The sequence below is a fragment of the Anguilla rostrata genome, chromosome 12 (genome assembly GCF_018555375.3).
Source record: "Anguilla rostrata isolate EN2019 chromosome 12, ASM1855537v3, whole genome shotgun sequence".
NCBI lineage: Eukaryota > Metazoa > Chordata > Actinopteri > Anguilliformes > Anguillidae > Anguilla > Anguilla rostrata.
This window is the reverse complement of record NC_057944.1, coordinates 35,285,123-35,305,608: the sequence shown is the minus strand read 5'-3', so window position 1 is coordinate 35,305,608 and position 20,486 is coordinate 35,285,123. Positions and strand designations below refer to the sequence as shown.

The 20,486-nt window shown below is 39.8% G+C and overlaps 5 protein-coding genes and 1 long non-coding RNA gene across 8 annotated transcripts in view; 5 read left to right on the top strand and 1 right to left on the bottom strand.

Moving 5' to 3' along the window:
• LOC135236192 (uncharacterized) overlaps nucleotides 1-20,486 on the bottom strand; it is a 66,095-nt gene that overhangs the window by 3,151 nt on the left and 42,458 nt on the right. Inside the window, exon 2 of one of the 3 annotated variants that reach the window (XR_010324526.1) lies at nucleotides 982-1,260. This is a non-coding gene — a long non-coding RNA (uncharacterized LOC135236192). Of the gene's footprint in view, nucleotides 1-934; nucleotides 1,261-20,486 lie in introns of those variants that run through there. The other 2 variants (XR_010324527.1, XR_010324525.1) reach the window with 2 other exon arrangements.
• Nucleotides 1,271-4,192, top strand: LOC135236191 (olfactory receptor 52E4-like). The gene has a single exon (XM_064302425.1). It carries the CDS (start codon nucleotides 1,467-1,469, stop codon nucleotides 2,400-2,402), a length of 936 nt encoding a protein of 311 aa, XP_064158495.1. The 5' UTR covers nucleotides 1,271-1,466; the 3' UTR covers nucleotides 2,403-4,192.
• On the top strand, nucleotides 5,530-7,911 carry LOC135236336 (olfactory receptor 52E4-like). The gene has a single exon (XM_064302637.1). The coding sequence runs from the start codon at nucleotides 5,807-5,809 to the stop codon at nucleotides 6,740-6,742; it is 936 nt and encodes a 311-aa protein (XP_064158707.1). The 5' UTR covers nucleotides 5,530-5,806; the 3' UTR covers nucleotides 6,743-7,911.
• LOC135236399 (olfactory receptor 52N5-like) lies at nucleotides 10,318-13,110 on the top strand. The gene has a single exon (XM_064302714.1). The coding sequence runs from the start codon at nucleotides 10,637-10,639 to the stop codon at nucleotides 11,570-11,572; it is 936 nt and encodes a 311-aa protein (XP_064158784.1). The 5' UTR covers nucleotides 10,318-10,636; the 3' UTR covers nucleotides 11,573-13,110.
• LOC135236332 (olfactory receptor 52N5-like) lies at nucleotides 14,229-15,607 on the top strand. Its single transcript, XM_064302633.1, has one exon. The coding sequence runs from the start codon at nucleotides 14,504-14,506 to the stop codon at nucleotides 15,437-15,439; it is 936 nt and encodes a 311-aa protein (XP_064158703.1). The 5' UTR covers nucleotides 14,229-14,503; the 3' UTR covers nucleotides 15,440-15,607.
• On the top strand, nucleotides 17,608-19,329 carry LOC135236830 (olfactory receptor 52N5-like). The gene has a single exon (XM_064303374.1). It carries the CDS (start codon nucleotides 17,845-17,847, stop codon nucleotides 18,778-18,780), a length of 936 nt encoding a protein of 311 aa, XP_064159444.1. The 5' UTR covers nucleotides 17,608-17,844; the 3' UTR covers nucleotides 18,781-19,329.

Below are 20,486 nucleotides of genomic sequence, written 5' to 3'. Positions count from 1 at the left end.
ATCCTGTTTGGAACATGCCATTCCCCAGCCTCCTGAGGTGTGAAATTAAAGACAGTTTCATATATAAGGTGAAACGAGGTTGGTTATAATAATGAACACAAGTAAAAACAATAGCATGCTTGCATACTATTACACTAAGTGAAAAGGCTGATGAGCTCCATTTTAAATGCACACACACACACATACACACACTAGTTGTTCGTTCTCAATCCATGTTGACTGAATTCAACAGCGCACATCACTTTTATGAGCATAAATGTGCAACTTTGGCTGCTGCCCAACAATGCACTGAGCCTTGCACACAATTAGAAACAACACACATAAATGCAAAGATAAAAGCACATAAACACGAAAAGAACAATGCCCAACGTGTTCTTACAATGCTGTATCAACAATTCAAATCCATTTTAAGGACTCTGGTGGCAAGCAGGTCACACAACATAATTTCTGCTCATCATAACAAATGATTGTGGTAGGTACAGGATGCCAGAGCATAACATTTATGGATATCATTATACTGACACAAGATATCATTTATTCATATATTTAGGAAAATACAACATAAGGGTTTGTTTTGTGACAATGGAAAACTTTTAAGAAAAGATAGTTTACATATTCAGCCTATTATTCAGCTATATTTATATATATATTCAGCGTGTTACCTATTTATGTAGTGCACCACTATGGTTGAAAATATAAAACAGTGTTAATTTGATGTAACGTTTTAATTATAGTACTGTTATTAGTTTATCTTAATTTTCAGTCTAATCCATAATTCATTTTTGGGAATAAGCGTGTTATTGCATGAACCATGTTATTACATCAACAGTTTATTTTAACGGGAATCACAGACTAACCTAGAAAACAATGGAATTTTCCATGTTACTACCTAAGTGCTAAAAAAGTGTTAGTTTTTTAAAGGTTTGTTTAGCTCTTATCAGAGCAGAATAATGATGTCATCATATTTTTCACCCTCCTCACCTTAACCCCTCCCATAAGCATTAACTTCATATCCCTGTGCTCATATGAGACTGTAACCCACGCAGCTCATTTCTTAATCCATGACTCGCAGATGGACCGCTAGCGACCGTGAGGGGTTGAGGAAGGTGTGGCAGTTTCCCTGGCGACGGGATGAGACGGTACATAAGTCGGACTGCGCACCAGGAGTCTGAGGCACTGCCAGCGTGCATCGCCTTGTCAGTGTGCACAAGATGGAGCCTGTGTACTTCAGCAGTTGACTGCCACTGGAGACCACACTCCCTGTGCAGGACAGAAAGGACATGAGTGAGAACAATCAACACCAGAACTTCAGGATGACAATATCGGAGATTTAGATTCAAAAGCCAAACTTTCATGTGCTGTTGTTTAAACCAGATCTCTGCCTTTACACGCAACACGTTTGCTACTCGGCACTAACACTTTTTTTTTCTTGTCTTCTACAAGGAACAACCTGTAAAAACTCAAAGATGGACACTTCTTCTTTGAACACATCATCCTTTCTGAGTCTGCAAGGCCTTGGCCTACCTCCTCAAGGGATGTATGCTGCGTTTCTTTTTGCCACGCTGAGTTACCTTGTAATTCTCTTCTGTAACCTTTTCCTGATGGCCACCATTATTATGAATAAGAGCCTCCACCAGCCCATGTACTTCTTGCTCTTTAACCTGCCCATCAATGACCTCATCGGCTCCTCAGCCCTCTTCCTGCAGCTCATCAAAGAGATCCTGCTGGACTCCAGGTACATCGAGGCCTCCAGCTGCATCGCTCAGGCGTTTTTCATCCACGTTTACGGGGTTGGCAGCGTGCTAATCCTCTCTGCCATGGCTTACGACAGGTACATCGCCATATGCAACCCACTGAAGTACAGCACCATAATGACCAACAGCCACATCGCGAAGATTATCACGTTAGTGTGGCTCGTGGACCTGCTCTTGATTGGCGTGCTGTTCTTCTTACTACTACGGCTGCCTCGGTGCAGATCTTTAATATCGCAAACTTACTGTGACAATCCCTCTCTGGTTGCACTAGTCTGTGCAGACACCACCATCAACAACATTTACGGACTGTTCATCACTGCCAGCATACAAGTGTTCGCCGTGGGTATGATTCTCTACACCTACCTGCAGATTTTGCTTGCATGCTTTAAAAGCAAACGCTCTGACACAAAGAGCAAAGCTCTGCAGACCTGTGCAACTCATTTAACCGTCTTTCTGATTTTGGAGTGTTTAGGACTTTTCACAATTATCTCATATCGCATAAAGCAGCTCTCTCCTCATTTAAGGCGGATGATCGGAGTTTCCACCTTGATATTTCCCCCTACTCTCAACCCAATAATATACGGCCTTAAAACAAAGGACATCCGACAGAGGATTAACATGGCAATCCGCAAAACAGTGAATCCTTAATTTTACTTCTGAAAAATATTTTTGTAGTAACACTGCTTACTAAGTCTGAGAAATACTTGAAATATAGGATTTATTTATTTACTTATTTATTTTTAGAACGGATCAACGGGAGTCTTTCAACCCTATCAGCATACCATGTCTCCAGTGCATAACTAGAAAAGTAGCTGCCCAGTTTCTCTTGCATGTCATTTTAAAGATAAACTATACACTGTATGTCTAAACTATGTAAGACATGCAAGTGCTTTAAGGAGTCCAATAATTCCACAGCCAATCCTTGACTTTGAAAACCAAAGTCTTTTCAAACAGATTTTGATGAAAAAGCATACAAAACCATTAGTTTTATAGCTCCAAAATTATTCATATTGCAACATGAAAAATATATTTTTCTGGAGAATCACATTCACGTTTTCAGTTCAGTGCTTTAGATGTACCTAAATGTGATGTTTGTGCTCCAAAATAAATATGAAAGTAAAGTAAAGGAATGTAGCCTCTAGTTAATCTTTAAGTCATATGGCAGAGAGTCTGATGGAAGACTTTTCCCTCCCTGTTGTTATTCTCACAGATGATCTTCTTTTGCAGCGCCTTGTGTGTCTCTAGAACTGCAGAAGGCTTAAGGATAGGACATTTAAAGAACAAAGAGTGAAATGGTGAACTAGTTGTAGCTGTAAAAATACCCTTTATGATACAGTGTGTTTTTTTCAGGAAAGGCCAGGTGGAATTAATGGGAAGCAACAAGCAAACAGGAAGCTGTCAGGTTCAGCTTCCACTGTAAATAAATGTTGTGGTATGAAGAATTCTTACTTCCACGCGTGGTTGTTGAATTGATGGTGTAATTAACTGCCCTTTTGTCCCTCTCTTACATAGTAAAATTGATTTTTTTAAAATTTATGTATTCAATATTTAATAAATTTGATTTCGAAATGTATTGTTGGTTCTGTTTATGTTACATTGCAACAAATTATTTTAATCATTCTCATTTCATTAAATCAAGTTTAGACCTTCCAGAGACAGCAAACAAAAATAGTTGAGCAAACTTGAAATGCTGTTAGTACCATAATGTGCATGTACCTAATTACCTTGCATTAGGTAATGAAGAGGTCTTTCACTCTTAAACAGTTTTTAAAGAGTCTGTTTAACAGCGTGGAATCCTCTCCTGAGAACGTCTCAGGGTACTATCTCTGTGCTTGAGCTCATGGTTATGATCCATAACAGGCAAAACTTCATTCCTGTTGTTCGTCGTTTATTATATCCTATTACAGCAATGAAATAATAAACTGCTGATGTAAGAAGCATTAAATATTTAAGTCATATTCACTATTTAGTGTAACCTAGTAAGGAGCTATATTTAAAATAAGAAACGGTGAGCAAACTGACCTGAATGGTCTTCATATTTGGGGAATTTCATTTTAAATCATAATAAAAACCAGCACACAAGGTAACCATCCCCACAACATAATTCCCCAAAAGGTTTTACACATCTTGTATGACGTGACTGATAGTAGTGCTCACGTGAATTAGCAAAAAAGGCACATGTATTGCTTTTAATTTTGCCCTTAAGCACTTGTGCACTTTCTGCCGATGTTGAATTAAAAAATAAACTATATTTGATCAAGTTCTGTGATTATTTTTATTTTTTTCTGTGTGTTGCTGCATTAATCTATTACTGCACATCTGCAGTAAAGAACTATGTATGTACAGCTGTTTTTTTTTAATTGCCTGAGATCAACACGTTTTATACAAAAATGAAAGAGACAAATGTAAAAGTGGCACAGTCGATGCAAATGGAAATTCCCAGTGAGCAAAAGCCGAAATCTAGGCATCTAGTTGAATCTTGAATTTACTTTTTTCATTTAACATTTTTTTGCGAGTAAATGTCATTTAACTGCTCTCATTTTAAATGTGGGCATTTCCCAGTGCTTCTGCAAAACCTACCATGCCCCTGCACATTTAGAAATACTGCAGCGTGTCCACAGTAGTAAGCAATTTAGACAGGAGGTGGTGCATATGCAGAGGCCTCACTAGGGGGATGCATGGGGTGCGGACCGCACCGGGTGACACCATCAGAGGGCGGTGAGACCGAAATGACTGGCAATAAATTTTTTGTGCAGTGTTGTGTGTTACGACGGGTTGAAACAGCTAATTTCCTCGATGCAGTTTACTGCCGGTTGATTTGATTAGCGGTATTAATGTGATGAGAAGCGCTTTGTCGTTTGAATGCATAACCCCGGTCAAAAACATCCAACAGCGCCCCACGGCTAAGAACGTGTGCTCCCAATTATCTATAGTAGCCCATACAGGACAGAATAAGTGCATGGTATACATCAGTGGTCTCCAACCCTGGTCCTGGAGAGCTACAGGGTCTGCTGGTTTTCATAGTGACTCTGCACTTCATGAATCAATTACAGCAGTTGATTAGACAGTTAACTCAACTCACCTGGTGTCTTGGGTCTCAATTGGGTGCTGATTTTAAAGTGAAAACAAAAACCAGCAGACCCCGTAGCGCTCCAGGACCAGGGTTGGAGACCACTGGTATACATTGAACATACAATGATACATGACAAGTTACTGTGGCTGTGTTTACTATAGGTGCGGGTATGTATCTGCTACAGGTGGAAGCTATGCTAGTTGTACTCCTTCATGGCACATAGCTTCTGCTTGCTAATGTTGTTGTGTGTCAAAACTATACAATCTTATATCCCACAGGACAGTGGTTTAAAAGAGATGTATTTGGAGTCTGTGGTGTACACACATCAGTAATTTATCAAAAAACACTTCACTTGTGAAAACAAATACTCCATTCAGGTCTAAACATTCCCCATGTTAGTTTGTGCCTCAGTCTCCCCTATATACATACACATATGCAGTATTAATTTATTATTTTTTTCTGCTACGCTATGGCGCTGTTATTCACCCTTTACACATAAACACCCCCTCGGCAAAAATAGTGTTTTGTTTTCAACTGTATGGTCTCCTCAGAGGAAAAAACCATAAAGGCCCCACTCATCACATGTAGATCTAACATCAGCCACACCAGGGGACTTCAGAATGGGCAGTGCTCTACCTAATGAGGGAAAGATGCAATATAAAAAGCACATTCTGCCCTGCTTGCAGTGTGACCGGAGTTTAATGCATCGTCTGTTCAGAGAATGAAACTGAACCCTGTTGGTTCTGCAGGTCACAGAGCAGGAGAGAAGGAGTTCAAGTATTATATATGCTGATTCGGATCATTCATTCAGGTTGAAGTTATATTCAGTTGTTCTGGACAGAATTTCAGAGTATGTCCCAACGGAAATGAAACTTAACATCCTCAGCTTCTTCTTAAATGCTTTTTCAAGAGAGTCTCTGCCATTCAGGAATAATGCTTCTTGTGGCTTCTGTTAGGTGAGACTTGTGAATATTTAACAATGGTTGAATTTTCTTCAAACTCAACAGACATTCTGACACTGCAAGGCTTTGACCTACCTCCTCAAGGGGTGTATGCTGCATTTATTTTTGCCACGCTGAATTACCTTGTAATTCTCTTCTGTAACCTTTTCCTGATGGCCACCATTATCACGAATAAGAGCCTCCACCAGCCCATGTACATCCTGCTCTTTAACCTGCCCATCAATGACCTCATTGGCTCGTCAGCCCTTTTCCTGCAGCTCATCAAAGAGATCCTGCTGGACTCCAGGTACATCGAGGCCTCCAACTGCATCGCTCAGGCGTTTTTCATCCACATTTACGGGGTTGGCAGCCTGCTAATCATCTCTGCCATGGCTTACGACAGGTACATCGCCATATGCAACCCACTGAAGTACAGCACCATAATGACCAACAGCCACATCGCGAAAATAATCGCATCGGTGTGGCTCGTGGCCCTGCTCTTGATTGGCGTGCTGTTTTTCTTACTACTACGGCTGCCTCGGTGCACATCTTTAATATCGCATACTTACTGTAGCAATCCCTCTCTGCTTGCACTAGTCTGTGCAGACACCACCATCAACAACATTTACGGACTGTTCATCACAGCCGGCTTGCAAGTGTTTTCTGTGGGTCTGATTCTCTACACCTACCTGCAGATTTTGCTTGCATGCTTTAAAAGCAAACGCTCTGACACAAAGAGCAAAGCTCTGCAGACCTGTGCAACTCATTTGACCGTTTTTCTCATTTTGGAGTGTTTAGGATTTTTCACAATTATCTCATATCGCATAAAGCAGCTGTCTCCTCATTCAAGGAGGATAATTGGAGCTTCCAACATGATATTTCCCCCTACTCTCAACCCAATAATATACGGCCTTAGAACAAAGGAAATCCGACAGAGGATTAACATGGCAATCCGCAAAACAGTGAATCCTTAATTTTTCTTTTGAAAAATATTTTTGTAGCAATACTGCTTACTAAGACTGAGAAATACTAGAAATTTAGGATTTATTTACTTATTTACTTTTTTTTTATTTTTAGAACGGATCAACAGGAGTCTTTTAGCCCTATCAGCATACATGTCTCCAGTGCATAACCAAAAAAGTAGCTGCCCAGTTTCTCTTGCATGTCATTTAAAAGAATTTATACACTGTATGTCTAAACTATGTAAGACATGCAAGTGCTTTAAGAAGTCCAATAATTCCACAGCCAATCCTTGACTTTGAAAACTAAAGTCTTATCAAACAGATTTTGATGAAAAAGCATACAAAACCATTAGTTTTATGACTCCAAAATTATTCATATAGCAACATGAAAAATATATTTTTCTGGAGAATCACATTCACATGTTTTCAATTCAGTGCTTTAGATATACTTAAATGTGATGTTTGTGCTCCAAAATGAATATGAAAGTAAAGTAGAGGGATGTAGTGTCTTCTTAATGTTTCAATCATATGACAGTGAGTCTGATGGAAAACTTTTCCTTCCCTGTTGTTATTCTCAAAGACGATCTTCTTTTGCAGCGCCTTGTGTGGCTCTAGAACCGCAGATGGCTTAAGGATAGGACATTTAAAGAACCAAGAGTGAAATGGTGAACTAGTTGTAGCTGCAAAAATACCCTTTATGATCCATTATGTGTTTTTTTCAGGAAAGGCCCATTGGAATTAATGGGAAGCAACAAGCAAACTGGAAGCTGTCAGGTTCAGCTTCCACTGTAAATAAATGTTGTGGTATGAAGAATTCTTACTTCCACGTGTGGTTGTTCAATTGATGGTGTAATTATACCTGCCCTTTTGCATATGTCCCCTCCTTACATAGTAATATGAATTTTTTGTAATTCATGTATTCAATATTTAATAAATTTGATTTCAAAATGTATTGTTGGTTCTGTTTGTTACATTGCAACAAATTATTTTAATCATTCTCATTTAATTGAATCAAGTTTAGACCTTACAGAGACAGCAAACAAAAATAGTTGAGCAACTTTAAATGCTGTTAGTACCATAATGTGCATGTACTTAATTACATTAGGTAATAAAGAGGTCTTTCACTCTTAAACAGTTTTTAAAGAGTCTGTTTAACAGCGTGGAATCCTCTCCTGAGAAGGTCTCAGGGTACTATCTCTCTGCTTGAGCTCATGGGTATGATCCATAACAGGCGAAACTTCATTCCTGTTGTTCATTGTTTATGACTTGCTGAGCTGAATTTATTTATTTATTTATTTAGCATTTATCTTATGTTTTTTTCCAACCAAGAATGAACTATGCCGTATAATTCGTTAATGATATTTTCATTTTTGTACATTGCATGTTCTGTTTGTGTTTTGAGACCTTCATTTAAACTTCAACAAGTTTTTTTATTTTTTATAAAACAAGTGACAGCTTAAGCAGTGAATCAACAATTTTGACTTCCATAATCAATTTCTGCCGCTACGGTTTATTTTTGACAATAACATAACATGACACTGAAGCACAATGTTGTTTGTCCAAATATTGGAACCTGTTAAAATGTGTTCTCTGTATGCAATTTCTATATTTTTGTGACAAAATATCAATGACAAATTATTTTTTATGCTGCATGGCCATTTCTTCCTGGATACATTTTTTTTTTGTTTTTTGTTAAAATGCCATATAGTCCTCCTGGCGTTTAAAGTTTGGTTTTCAACGTGTGACAAACAGTAATGAAATAAACTGCTGATTAAATAGCATTAAATATTTAATATTTAAGTTATATTCACTATTCAGTGTAACCTAGTAAGGAGCTATATTTAAAAAGAGAAACGTTGAGCAAACTGACCTGAATGGTCTTCATATTTGGGGAATTTCATTTTAAATCATAATAAAAGCCAGCACACAAGGTAATCATCCCCACAACATAATTCCCCAAAAGGTTTTACACGTCTTGTATGATGTGACTGATAGTAGTGCTCAAGTGAATTAGCAAAAAAGGCACATGTATTGCTTTTAATTTTGCCCTTAAGCACTTGTGCACTTTCTGCAGATGTTGAATTGGAAAATAAACTACATTTGATCAAGTTCTGTTTTTTTTTTTTCTGTGTGTTGCTGCATTAATCTATTACTGCACATCTGCTGTAAAGAACTATGTATGTACAGCTGTTTTTTTTTTTTTTTTTTGCCTGAGATCGACACGTTTTCTACAAAAATGAAAGAGACAAATGTAAAAGTGGCAAAGTCGATGCAAATGGAAATTCCCAGTGAGCAAAAGCCGAAATCTAGGCATCTAGTTGAATCTTGAATTTACTTTTTTTCATTTAACTTTTTTTTGCGAGTAAATGTCATATGACCGCTCTCATTTTAAATGTGGGAATTTTCTAATGCTTCTGTAAAACCTACCATGCCCCTGCACATTTAGAAATACTGCAGCATGTCCACAGGAGTAAACAATTTAGAGAGGAGGTGGTGCATATGCAGAGGCCTCACTAGGGGGGTGCATGGGGTGCGGACCGCACCGGGTGACACCATCAGAGGGCGGTGACACCGAAATGACTGCCAATAAATTTTTTGTGCAGTGTTGTGTGTTACGACGGGTTGAAACAGCTAATTTCCTCGATGCAGTTTACTGCCGGTTGATTTGATTAGCGGTATTAATGTGATGAGAAGCGCTTTGTCGTTTGAATGCATAACCCCGGTCAACAACATTCAACAGCGCCCCACGGCTAAGAGCGTGTGCTCCCCATTATCTATAGTAGCCCATACAGGACAGAATAAGTGCATGGTATACATCAGTGGTCTCCAACCCTGGTCCTGGAGAGCTACAGGGTCTGCTGGTTTTCATAGTGACTCTGCACTTCATGAATCAATTACAGCAGTTGATTAGACAGTTAACTCAACTCACCTGGTGTCTTGGGTCTCAATTGGGTGCTGATTTTAAAGTGAAAACAAAAACCAGCAGACCCTGTAGTGCTCCAGGACCAGGGTTGGAGACCACTGGTATACATTGAACATACAATGATACATGACAAGTTACTGTGGCTGTGTTTACTATAGGTGCGGGTATGTATCTGCTACAGGTGGAAGCTATACTAGTTGTACTCCTGCATGGCACATAGCTTCTGCTTGCTAGTGTTGTTATGTGTCAAAACTATACAATCTTATAACCCACAAGACAGTGGTTTAAAAGAGATGTATTTGGAGTCTGTGGTGTACACACATCAGTAATTTATCAAAAAACACTTCACTTGTGAAAACAAATACTCCATTCATGTCTAAACATGCCCCATGTTAGTTTGTCCCTCAGTCTCCCCTATATACATACACATATGCAGTATTAATTTATTATTTTTTTCTGCTAGGCTATGGCGCTGTTATTCACCCTTTACACATAAACACCCCCCCTGCAAAAATAGTGTTTTGTTTTCAACTGTATGCTCTCCTCAGAGGAAAAAACCATAAAGGCCCCACTCATCACATGTAGATCTAACATCAGCCACGCCAGGGGACTTCAGAATGGGCAGCGCTCTACCTAATGAGGGAAGGATGCTATATAAAAAGCACATTCTGCCCCGCTTGCAGTGTGACCGGAGTTTAATGCGTCGTCTGTTCAGAGAGTGAAACTGAACCCTCTTGGCTCAGCGGGTCACAGAGCAGGAGAGATGGAGTGCAAGTATTATATATGCTGATTCGGACCATCATATTCATTCAGGTTGAAGTTATATTCAGTTGTTCGGGACAGAATTTCTGAGTATGTCCCAATGGAAATGAAACGTTTAACATCCTCAGCTTCTTCTTAAATGCTTCTTCAAGAGAGTCTCTGCCATTCAGGAATAATGCTTCTAGTGGCTTCTGTTAGGTGAGACTTGTGAATATTTAACAATGGTTGAAAATTCTTCAAACTCAACAGACATTCTGACACTGCAAGGCTTTGACCTACCTCCTCAAGGGGTGTATGCTGCATTTATTTTCGCCATGCTGAGTTACCTTTTAATTATCTTCTGTAACGTTTTCCTGATGTCCATCATTATCATGAATAAGAGCCTCCACCAGCCCATGTACATCCTGCTCTTTAACCTGCCCATCAATGACCTCATTGGCTCCTCAGCCCTCTTCCTGCAACTCATCAAAGAGATCCTGCTGGACTCCAGGTACATCGAGGCCTCCAACTGCATCGCTCAGGCGTTTTTCGTCCACGTTTACTGGGTTACCGGTGCCTTAATCCTCTCTGCCATGGCTTACGACAGGTACATCGCCATATGCAACCCACTGAAGTACAGCACCATAATGACCAACAGCCACATCGCGAAAATAATCGCATCGGTGTGGCTCGTGGCCCTGCTCTTGATGGGCGTGCTGTTCGGCCTCCTACTACGGCTGCCTCGGTGCAGATCTTTAATATCGCAAACTTACTGTGACAATCCCTCTCTGCTTGCACTAGTCTGTGCAGACACCACCATCAACAACATTTACGGACTGTTCATCACAGCCGGCTTGCAAGTGTTCGCCGTGGGTATGATTCTCTACACCTACCTGCAGATTTTGCTTGCATGCTTTAAAAACAAACACTCTGACACAAAGAGCAAAGCTTTGCAGACCTGTACAACTCATTTAACCATCTTCATCATTTTGGAGTGTTTAGGACTTTTCACAATTACCGCATACCGCGTAAAGCAGCTGTCTCCTCATTTAAAGAGGATGATTGGAGTTTCCACCTTGATATTTCCCCCTATTTTCAACCCAATAATATACGGCCTTAAAACAAAGGAAATCCGACAAAAGATTAACATGGCAATCCGCAATACAGTGAATCCTTAATTTTTCTTATGAAAAATATTTTTGTGGTAATACTGCTTACTAAGTCTGAGAAATACTAGAAATTTAGGATTTATTTATTTACTTATTTATTTTTTTTAGAACGGATCAATGGGAGTCTTTTAGCCCTATCAGCATACCATGTCTCCAGTGCATAACTAGAAAAGTAGCTGCCCAGTTTCTCTTGCATGTCATTTTAAAGAAATTTTACACTGCATGTCTAAACTATGTAAGACATGCAAGTGCTTTCAGAAGTCCAATAATTCCTCAGCCAATCCCAGACTTTGAAAACCAAAGTCTTTTCAAACAACTTTTGATGAAATAGCATATAAAACCATTAGTTTTATGGCTCCAAAATTATTCATATAGCAACATGAAAAATATATTTTTCTGGAGAATCACATTCACATGTTTTCAGTTCAGTGCTTTAGATATACCTAAATGTGTTGTTTGTGCTCCAAAATGAATATGAAAGTAAAGTAAAGGAATGTAGCCTCTTGCTAATCTTTAAGTCATATGGCAGAGAGTCTGATGGAAGACTTTTCCCTCCCTGTTGTTATTCTCACAGATGATCTTCCTTTGCAGCTCCTTGCGTGTCTCTAGAACTGCAGAAGGCTTAAGGATAGCACATTTAAAGAACAAAAAGTGAAATGGTGAACTAGTTGTAGCTGTAAAAATACCCTTTATGATACAATGTGTTTTTTTCAGGAAAGGCCAGGTGGAATTAATGGGAAGCAACAAGCAAACAGGAAGCTTTCAGGTTCAGCTTCCACTGTAAATAAATGTTGTGGTATGAAGAATTCTTACTTCCACGCATGGTTGTTGAATTGATGGTGTAATTACCTGCCCTTTTGTACCTCTCTTACATAGTAAAATTGATTTTTTTGTAATTTATGTATTCAATATTTAATAAATTTGATTTCAAAATGTATTGTTGGTTCTGTTTATGTTACATTGGAACAAATTATTTTAATCATTCTCATTTCATTGAATCAAGTTTAGACCTTCCAGAGTCAGCAAACAAAAATAGTTGAGCAAACTTGAAATGCTGTTAGTACCATAATGTGCATGTACCTAATTATCTTGCATTAGGTAATGAAGAGGTCTTTCACTCTTAAGCAGTTTTTAATGAGTCTGTTTAACAGCGTGGAATCCTCTCCTGAGAACGTCTCAGGGTACTATCTCTGTGCTTGAGCTCATGGGTATGATCCATAACAGGCGAAACGTCATTCCTGTTGTTCATCATTTATTATATCCTATTACAGCAATGAAATAATAAACTGTTGATGTAAGAAGCATTAATTATTTAAGTCATATTCACTATTTAGTGTAACCTAGTAAGGAGCTATATTTAAAATAAGAAACGGTGAGCAAACTGATCTGAATGGTCTTCATATTTGGGGAATTTCATTTTAAATCATAATAAAAACCAGCACACAAGGTAACCATCCCCACAACATAATTTCCCAAAGAGGTTTTACACGTCTTGTATGATGTGACTGATAGTAGTGCTCAAGTGAATTAGCAAAAAAGGCACATGTATTGCTTTTCATTTTGCCCTTAAGCACTTGTGCACTTTCTGCAGATGTTGAATTGAAAAATAAACTATATTTGATCAAGTTCTGTGTTTATTTTTTTCCTGTGTGTTGCTGCATTAATCTATTACTGCACATCTGCAGTAAAGAACTATGTATATACAGCTGTTTTTTTTTTTGCCTGAGATAAACACGCTGTGGTGGGGTGGGCGTGGTTTGAGCGTCGGCTGCAGAGAGAGTGTGAGAGGAGCGGCTATCGGATCCTTCGTCACAACTGTCAGCTGGAGGTAATCAGCGCCGATAATTGTTAATTGTTTAATTGCGCTGATTGCCTCGGATTGCTTTCAACAGTGAGCCTGGGGTTTTTAAAAGCAAGACCGGAAGCCGGAGGAACGAGAGGAGCGCCGGTGAGAAGACGGCTAAAAACCCTGTCTGTTTAATGATTGTGCGGGAAAAAGCCAAGGGCTTAAATAAAAGAGCACGGAAGTGCGAGTAACGGAAACAGTGTCTCCCGTGAGTATGTTTTGGACTAGGAGGGGTCGCACTCTTTTGCCACACACATTTTCTACAAAAATGAAAGAGACAAATGTAAAAGTGGCAGTCGATGCAAATGGAAATTCCCAGTGAGCAAAAGCCGAAATCTAGGCATCTAGTTGAATCTTGAATTTACTTTTTTCATTTAACTTTTTTTTTGCGAGTAAATGCCATATGACTGCTCTCATTTTAAATGTGGGCATTTTCCAATGCTTCTGCAAAACCTACCATGCCCCTGCACATTTAGAAATTCATGTATAAACATTCCTCATGTTAGCTTGTGCCTCAGTCTCCCCCATATACATACACATATGCAATATTAATTGATTTATTTTTTTCTGCTACACTATGGCACTGTTATTCACCCTTTACACATAAACACCCTTCCTGCAAAAAAAGTGTTTTGTTTTCAACTGTATGCTCTCCTCAGAGCAAAAAACCATAAAGGCCCCACTCATCACATGTAGATCTAACATCAGCCACACCAGGGGACTTCAGAATGGGCAGTGCTCTACCTAATGAGGGAAGGATGCTATATAAAAAGCACATTCTGCCCCGCTTGCAGTGTGACCGGAGTATAATGCGTCGTCTGTTCAGAGAGGGAAAATGAACCCTGTTGGTTCTGCAGGTCACAGAGCAGAAGAGATGGAGTGCAAGTATTATATATGCTGATTCGGATCATCATATTCATACAGCTTGAAGTTATATTCAGTTGTTTTGGACAGAATTTCAGAGTATGTCCCAACGGAAATGAAACTTTTAACATTCTCAGCTTCTTCTTAAATGCGTTTTCAAGAGACTTTCTGCCATTCAGGAATAATGCTTCTTGTGGCTTCTGTTAGGTGAGACTTGTGAATATTTAACAATGGTTGAAATTTCTTCAAATTCAACAGACATTCTGAGACTGCAAGGCTTTGACCTACCTCCTCAAGGGGTGTATGCTGCATTTATTTTCGGCATGCTGAGTTACCTTTTAATTATCTTCTGTAACGTTTTCCTGATGGCCACCATTATCATGAATAAGAGCCTCCACCAGCCCATGTACATCCTGCTCTTTAACCTGCCCATCAGTGACCTCATTGGCTCCTCAGCCGTCTTCCTGCAACTCATCAAAGAGATCCTGCTGGACTCCAGGTACATCGAGGCCTCCAACTGCATCGCTCAGGCGTTTTTCGTCCACATTTACTGGGTTACCGGTACCTTAATCCTCTCTGCCATGGCTTACGACAGGTACATTGCCATATGCAACCCACTGAAGTACAGCACCATAATGACCAACAGCCACATCGCGAAAATAATCGCATCGGTGTGGCTCGTGGCCCTTCTCTTGATTGGCGTGCTGTTCGGCCTACTACTACGGCTGCCTCGGTGCAGATCTTCAATATCGCAAACTTACTGTGACAATCCCTCTCTGCTTGCACTAGTCTGTGCAGACACCACCATCAACAACATTTACGGACTGTTCATCACAGCCGGCATACAAGTGTTTTTTCTGGGTATGATTTTCTACACCTACCTTCAGATTTTGCTTGCATGCTTTAAAAACAAACACTCTGATACAAAGAGCAAAGCTTTGCAGACCTGTACAACTCATTTAACCGTATTTATCATTTCGGAGTGTTTAGGACTTTTCACAATTATCTCATATCGCATAAAGCAGCTCTCTCCTCATTTAAGGAGGATGATCGGAGTTTCCACCTTGATATTTCCCCCTACTCTCAACCCAATAATATACGGCCTTAAAACAAAGGACATCCGACAGAGGATTAACATGGCAATCCGCAAAATGGTGAATCCTTAATTTTTCTTTTGAAAAATATTTTTGTGGTAATACTGCTTACTAAGTCTGAGAAATACTAGAAATTTAGGATTTATTTATTTACTTTTCTTTTTTTAGAACGGATCAACAGGAGTCTTTTAGCCCTATCAGCATACATGTCTCCAGTGCATAACCAGAAAAGTAGCTGCCCAGTTTCTCTTGCATGTCATTTTAAAGAATTTATACACTGTATGTCTAAACTATGTAAGACATGCAAGTGCTTTAAGAAGTCCAATAATTACTCAGCCAATCCTAGACTTTGAAAACCAGTCTTTTCAAACAGCTTTTGATGAAAAAGCATATAAAACCATTAGTTTTATGGCTCCAAAATTATTCATATACCAACATGAAAAATATATTTTACATATACATTCACATGTTTTCAATTCAGTGCTTTATATGTACATAAATGTGATGTTTGTGCTCCAAAATGAATATGAAAGTAAAGTAGAGGAATGTAGCCTCTTGTTAATCTTTAAGTCATATGGCAGAGAGTCTGATGGAAGACTTTTCCCTCTCTGTTGTTATTCTCACAGATGATCTTCCTTTGCAGCACCTTGCGTGTCTCTAGAACCACAGAAGGCTTAAGGATAGGACATTTAAAGAACAAAGAGTGAAATGGTGAACTAGTTGTAGCTGTAAAAATACCCTTTATGGTACAATATGTGTTTTTTTCAGGAAAGGCCAGGTGGAATTAATGGGAAGCAACAAGCAAACAGGAAGCTGTCAGGTTCAGCTTCCACTGTAAATAAATGTTGTGGTATGAAGAATGCTTACTTCCACGTGTGTTTGTTGAATTGATGGTGTAATTACTGTGTGTCATGGTTCTGTGTTTCCGTCTTTGTCTTTCCTTGTTGGGCCGCCAGATGGCGGCACTTCTGTATTGTGTCCTGCTCCCCCTGTTTAATTGTATTATTGCTTTCAATTATTCCATTATTGTTTTTGGGTTGTCTAATTTTCCTTTCCCTCTCTGTGGCCTGATTGTTCATGGTGCCCTCCTGTGTCTCGTCAGTGTCTGGTCTATTTAAGTTCCCTTCTTCCTTGACTCAGGTGCTGGATCCTTGGTTGTGGTTGGTTACGTGTGCCTCTGATCATGTTTCTGCCCCATGTGTACCTTCCCATGTTCTGATTTCCACGTGCTTTTGGATTTTTGGATTTTCTTTGTTTCCTGTGTTTTTGAAGTTTTTCTTTGTTTTTGAGAGTTGCCCTGCAAGGCTTTTTGTTCCCTGCTTTAGTTCCTGTTTTGTAAAGTAAAGTCTTTGTTTCTATTCACCGTTCGGAGTTTTGTGTTTTTTCCCCCTCACTCTGCGTTTGGGTCCTAACCCCCCACGCACCTGACAAAGTGCACGGTATACATCAGTGGTCTCCAACCCTGGTCCTGGAGAGCTACAGGGTCTGCTGGTTTTCATAGTGACTCTGCACTTCATGAATCAATTACAGCAGTTGATTAGACAGTTAACTCAACTCACCTGGTGTCTTGGGTCTCAACTGGGTGCTGATTTTAAAGTGAAAACAAAAACCAGCAGACCCCGTACCGCTCCAGGACCAGGATTGGAGACCACTGGTGGTATACATGGAACATACAATGATACATGAGAAGTTACTGTGGCTGTGTTTACTATAGGCGCGGGCATGTATTTGCTATAGGTGGAAGCTATGCTAGTTGTACTTCTGCATGGTGCACAGCTTCGGCTTGCTAGTGTTGTTATGTGTCAAAACTATACAATCTTATAACCCACAAGACAGTGGTTTAAATGAGATGTATTTGGAGTCTGTGGTGTACACACATCAGTAATTTATCAAAAAAGACTTCACTTGTGAAAACAAATACTCCATTCATGTCTAAACATTCCCCATGTTAGATTGTGCCTCAGTGTCCCCTATATACATACACATATGCAATATTAATTTATGTGATTGTTTGTTATTCACCCTTTACACATAAACACCCCCCCCCTGCAAAAAAAGTGTTTTGTTTTCAACTGTATGCTCTCCTCAGAGGAACAAACCATAAAGGCCCCACTCATCACATGTAGATCTAACATCAGCCACGCCAGGGGACTTCAGAATGGGCAGTGCTCTACCTAATGAGGGAAGGATGCTATATAAAAAGCACATTCTGCCCCGCTTGCAGTGTGACCGGAGTTTAATGCGTCGTCTGTTCAGAGAGTGAAACTGAACCCTGTTGGTTCTGCAGGTCAAAGAGAAGGAGAGAAGGAGTGCAAGTACTATATATGCTGATTCGGATCATCATAAGAATGTCCTCACAAGAATTAAGCTTTCAACATTCTCAGCTTCTGCTTAAATGCGTTTTCAAGAGACTCTCTGCCATTCAGGAATAATGCTTCTTGTGACTTCTGTTAGGTGAGACTTGTGAATATTTAACAATGGTTGAAATTTCTTCAAACTCAACAGACATTCTGACACTGCAAGGCTTTGACCTACCTCCTCAAGGGGTGTATGCTGCATTTATTTTCGCCATGCTGAGTTACCTTTTAATTATCTTCTGTAACGTTTTCCTGATGGCCACTATTATCATGAATAAGAGCCTCCACCAGCCCATGTACATCCTGCTCTTTAACCTGCCCATCAATGACCTCATTGGCTCCTCAACCTTCTTCCTGCAACTCATCAAAGAGATCCTGCTGGACTCCAGGTACATTGAGGCCTCCAACTGCATCGCTCAGGCGTTCTTCATCCACGTTTATTGGGTTACTGCTGCTTTAATCCTCTCTGCCATGGCTTACGACAGGTACATCGCCATATGCAACCCACTGAAGTACAGCACCATAATGACCAACAGCCACATCGCGAAAATAATCGCATCGGTGTGGCTCGTGGCCCTGCTCTTGATTGGCGTGCTGTTCTTCTTACTACTACGGCTGCCTCGGTGCAGATCTTTAATATCGCAAACTTACTGTGACAATCCCTCTCTGCTTGCACTAGTCTGTGCAGACACCACCATCAACAACATTTACGGACTGTTCATCACAGCCGGCTTGCAAGTGTTCGCCGTGGGTATGATTCTCTACACCTACCTTCAGATTTTGCTTGCATGCTTTAAAAACAAACACTCTGACACAAAGAGCAAAGCTTTGCAGACCTGTACAACTCATTTAACCCTCTTCATCATTTTGGAGTGTTTAGGACTTTTCACAATTATCTCATATCGTGTAAAGCAGCTGTCTCCTCATTTAAAGAGGATGATTGGAGTTTCCACCTTGATATTTCCCCCTACTCTCAACCCAATAATATACGGCCTTAAAACAAAGGACATCCGACAGAGGATTAACATGGCAATCCGCAAAACAGTGAATCCTTAATTTTTCTTTTGAAAAATATTTGTGGTAATACTGCTTACTAAGTCTGAGAAATACTAGAAATTTAGGATTTATTTACTTAAAAAAATTTTTTTTTTACAGTAGATCAACAGGAGTCTTTTAGCCCTATCAGCATACATGTCTCCAGTGCACAACCAGAAAAGTAGCTGCCCTGAAGACCTGAATGGTCTTCATATTTGGGGAATTTCATTTTAAATCATAATAAAAACCAGCACACAAGGTAACCATCCCCACAACAGAATTCCTCAAAAGGCTTTACACATCTTGTATGATGTGACTGATAGTAGTGCTCAAGTGAATTAGCAAAAAAGGCACATGTATTGCTTTTCATTTTGCCCTTAAGCACTTGTGCACTTTCTGCAGATGTTGAATTGAAAAATAAACTATATTTGATCAAGTTCTGTGTTTATTTTTTTTTCTGTGTGTTGCTGCATTAATCCATTACTGCTCATCTGCTGTAAAGAACTATGTATGTACAGCTGTTTTTTTTTTTTTGCCTGAGATAAACACGTTTTCTACAAAAATGAAAGAGACAAATGTAAAAGTAGCACAGTCAATGCAAATGGAAATTCCCAGTGAGCAAAAGCCGAAATCGAGTTATCTAGTTGAATCTTGAATTTACATTTTTCATTTAACTTTTTTTTGCGAGTAAATGCCATATGACTGCTCTCATTTTAAATGTGGGCATTTTCCAATGCTTCTGCAAAACCTACCATGCCCCTGCACATTTAGAAATACTGCAGCATGTCCACAGGAGTAAGCAATTTAGACAGGAGGTGGTGCATATGCAGAGGCCTCACTAGGGGGATGCATGGGGTGCGGACCGCACCGGGTGACACCATCAGAGGGCGGTGACACCGAAATGACTGCCAACAAATAATTTTTGTGCAGTGTTGTGTGTTACGACGGGTTGAAACATTTCCTCGATGCAGTTTACTGCCGGTTGATTTGATTAGCGGTATTAATGTGTCGAGAAGTGCTTTGTTGTTTGAATGCATAACCCAACCTCCAACAGCGCCCCATTTCTCCCGCCCCCTGGTTGACAACACAGCACCCCCCCCCCCACCAGTCAACAACATCGGGTGACACCAACAGTCGACCGCACCGGGTGTCACCAATCCTAGTGACGCCACTGTGCATATGGGATAATGGTTTGAGAAGGGACTTGACAAAGAGGCTACTGTGACCTCCAGCTGGCAGAGGACTGACGTGCCATGCCAGAGAACAAAGGGAACCAAACAGATGGACCATCAGTACAGTTGATTACAGTTCAACCAAAAGTACCGTAAATGAAATGATACATCTCGCCCTGTAGTTGCTCTGGGGTATGTTATAACAGTCTCCGAAAATGACGGAAAAAAGGTCAGAACAAATTTAGTTTTAATACAACTAAGTCCGGTGAATTCAACAATTCTGTCCACCGTCTTCATCTTTGATATTTATCGTGTAAAGATGGCCTATATTTTGACTAACTAACCGTATATGACACCTACCATTATTAGGCCTACGTGATAAATGTCTCTGAAAATATGGCTTAGAGCGTGTGCTCCCCATTATCTATAGTAGCCCATACAGGACAGAATAAGTGCATGGTATACATCAGTGGTCTCCAACCCTGGTCCTGGAGAGCTACAGGGTCTGCTGGTTTTCATAGTGACTCTGCACTTCATGAATCAATTACAGCAGTT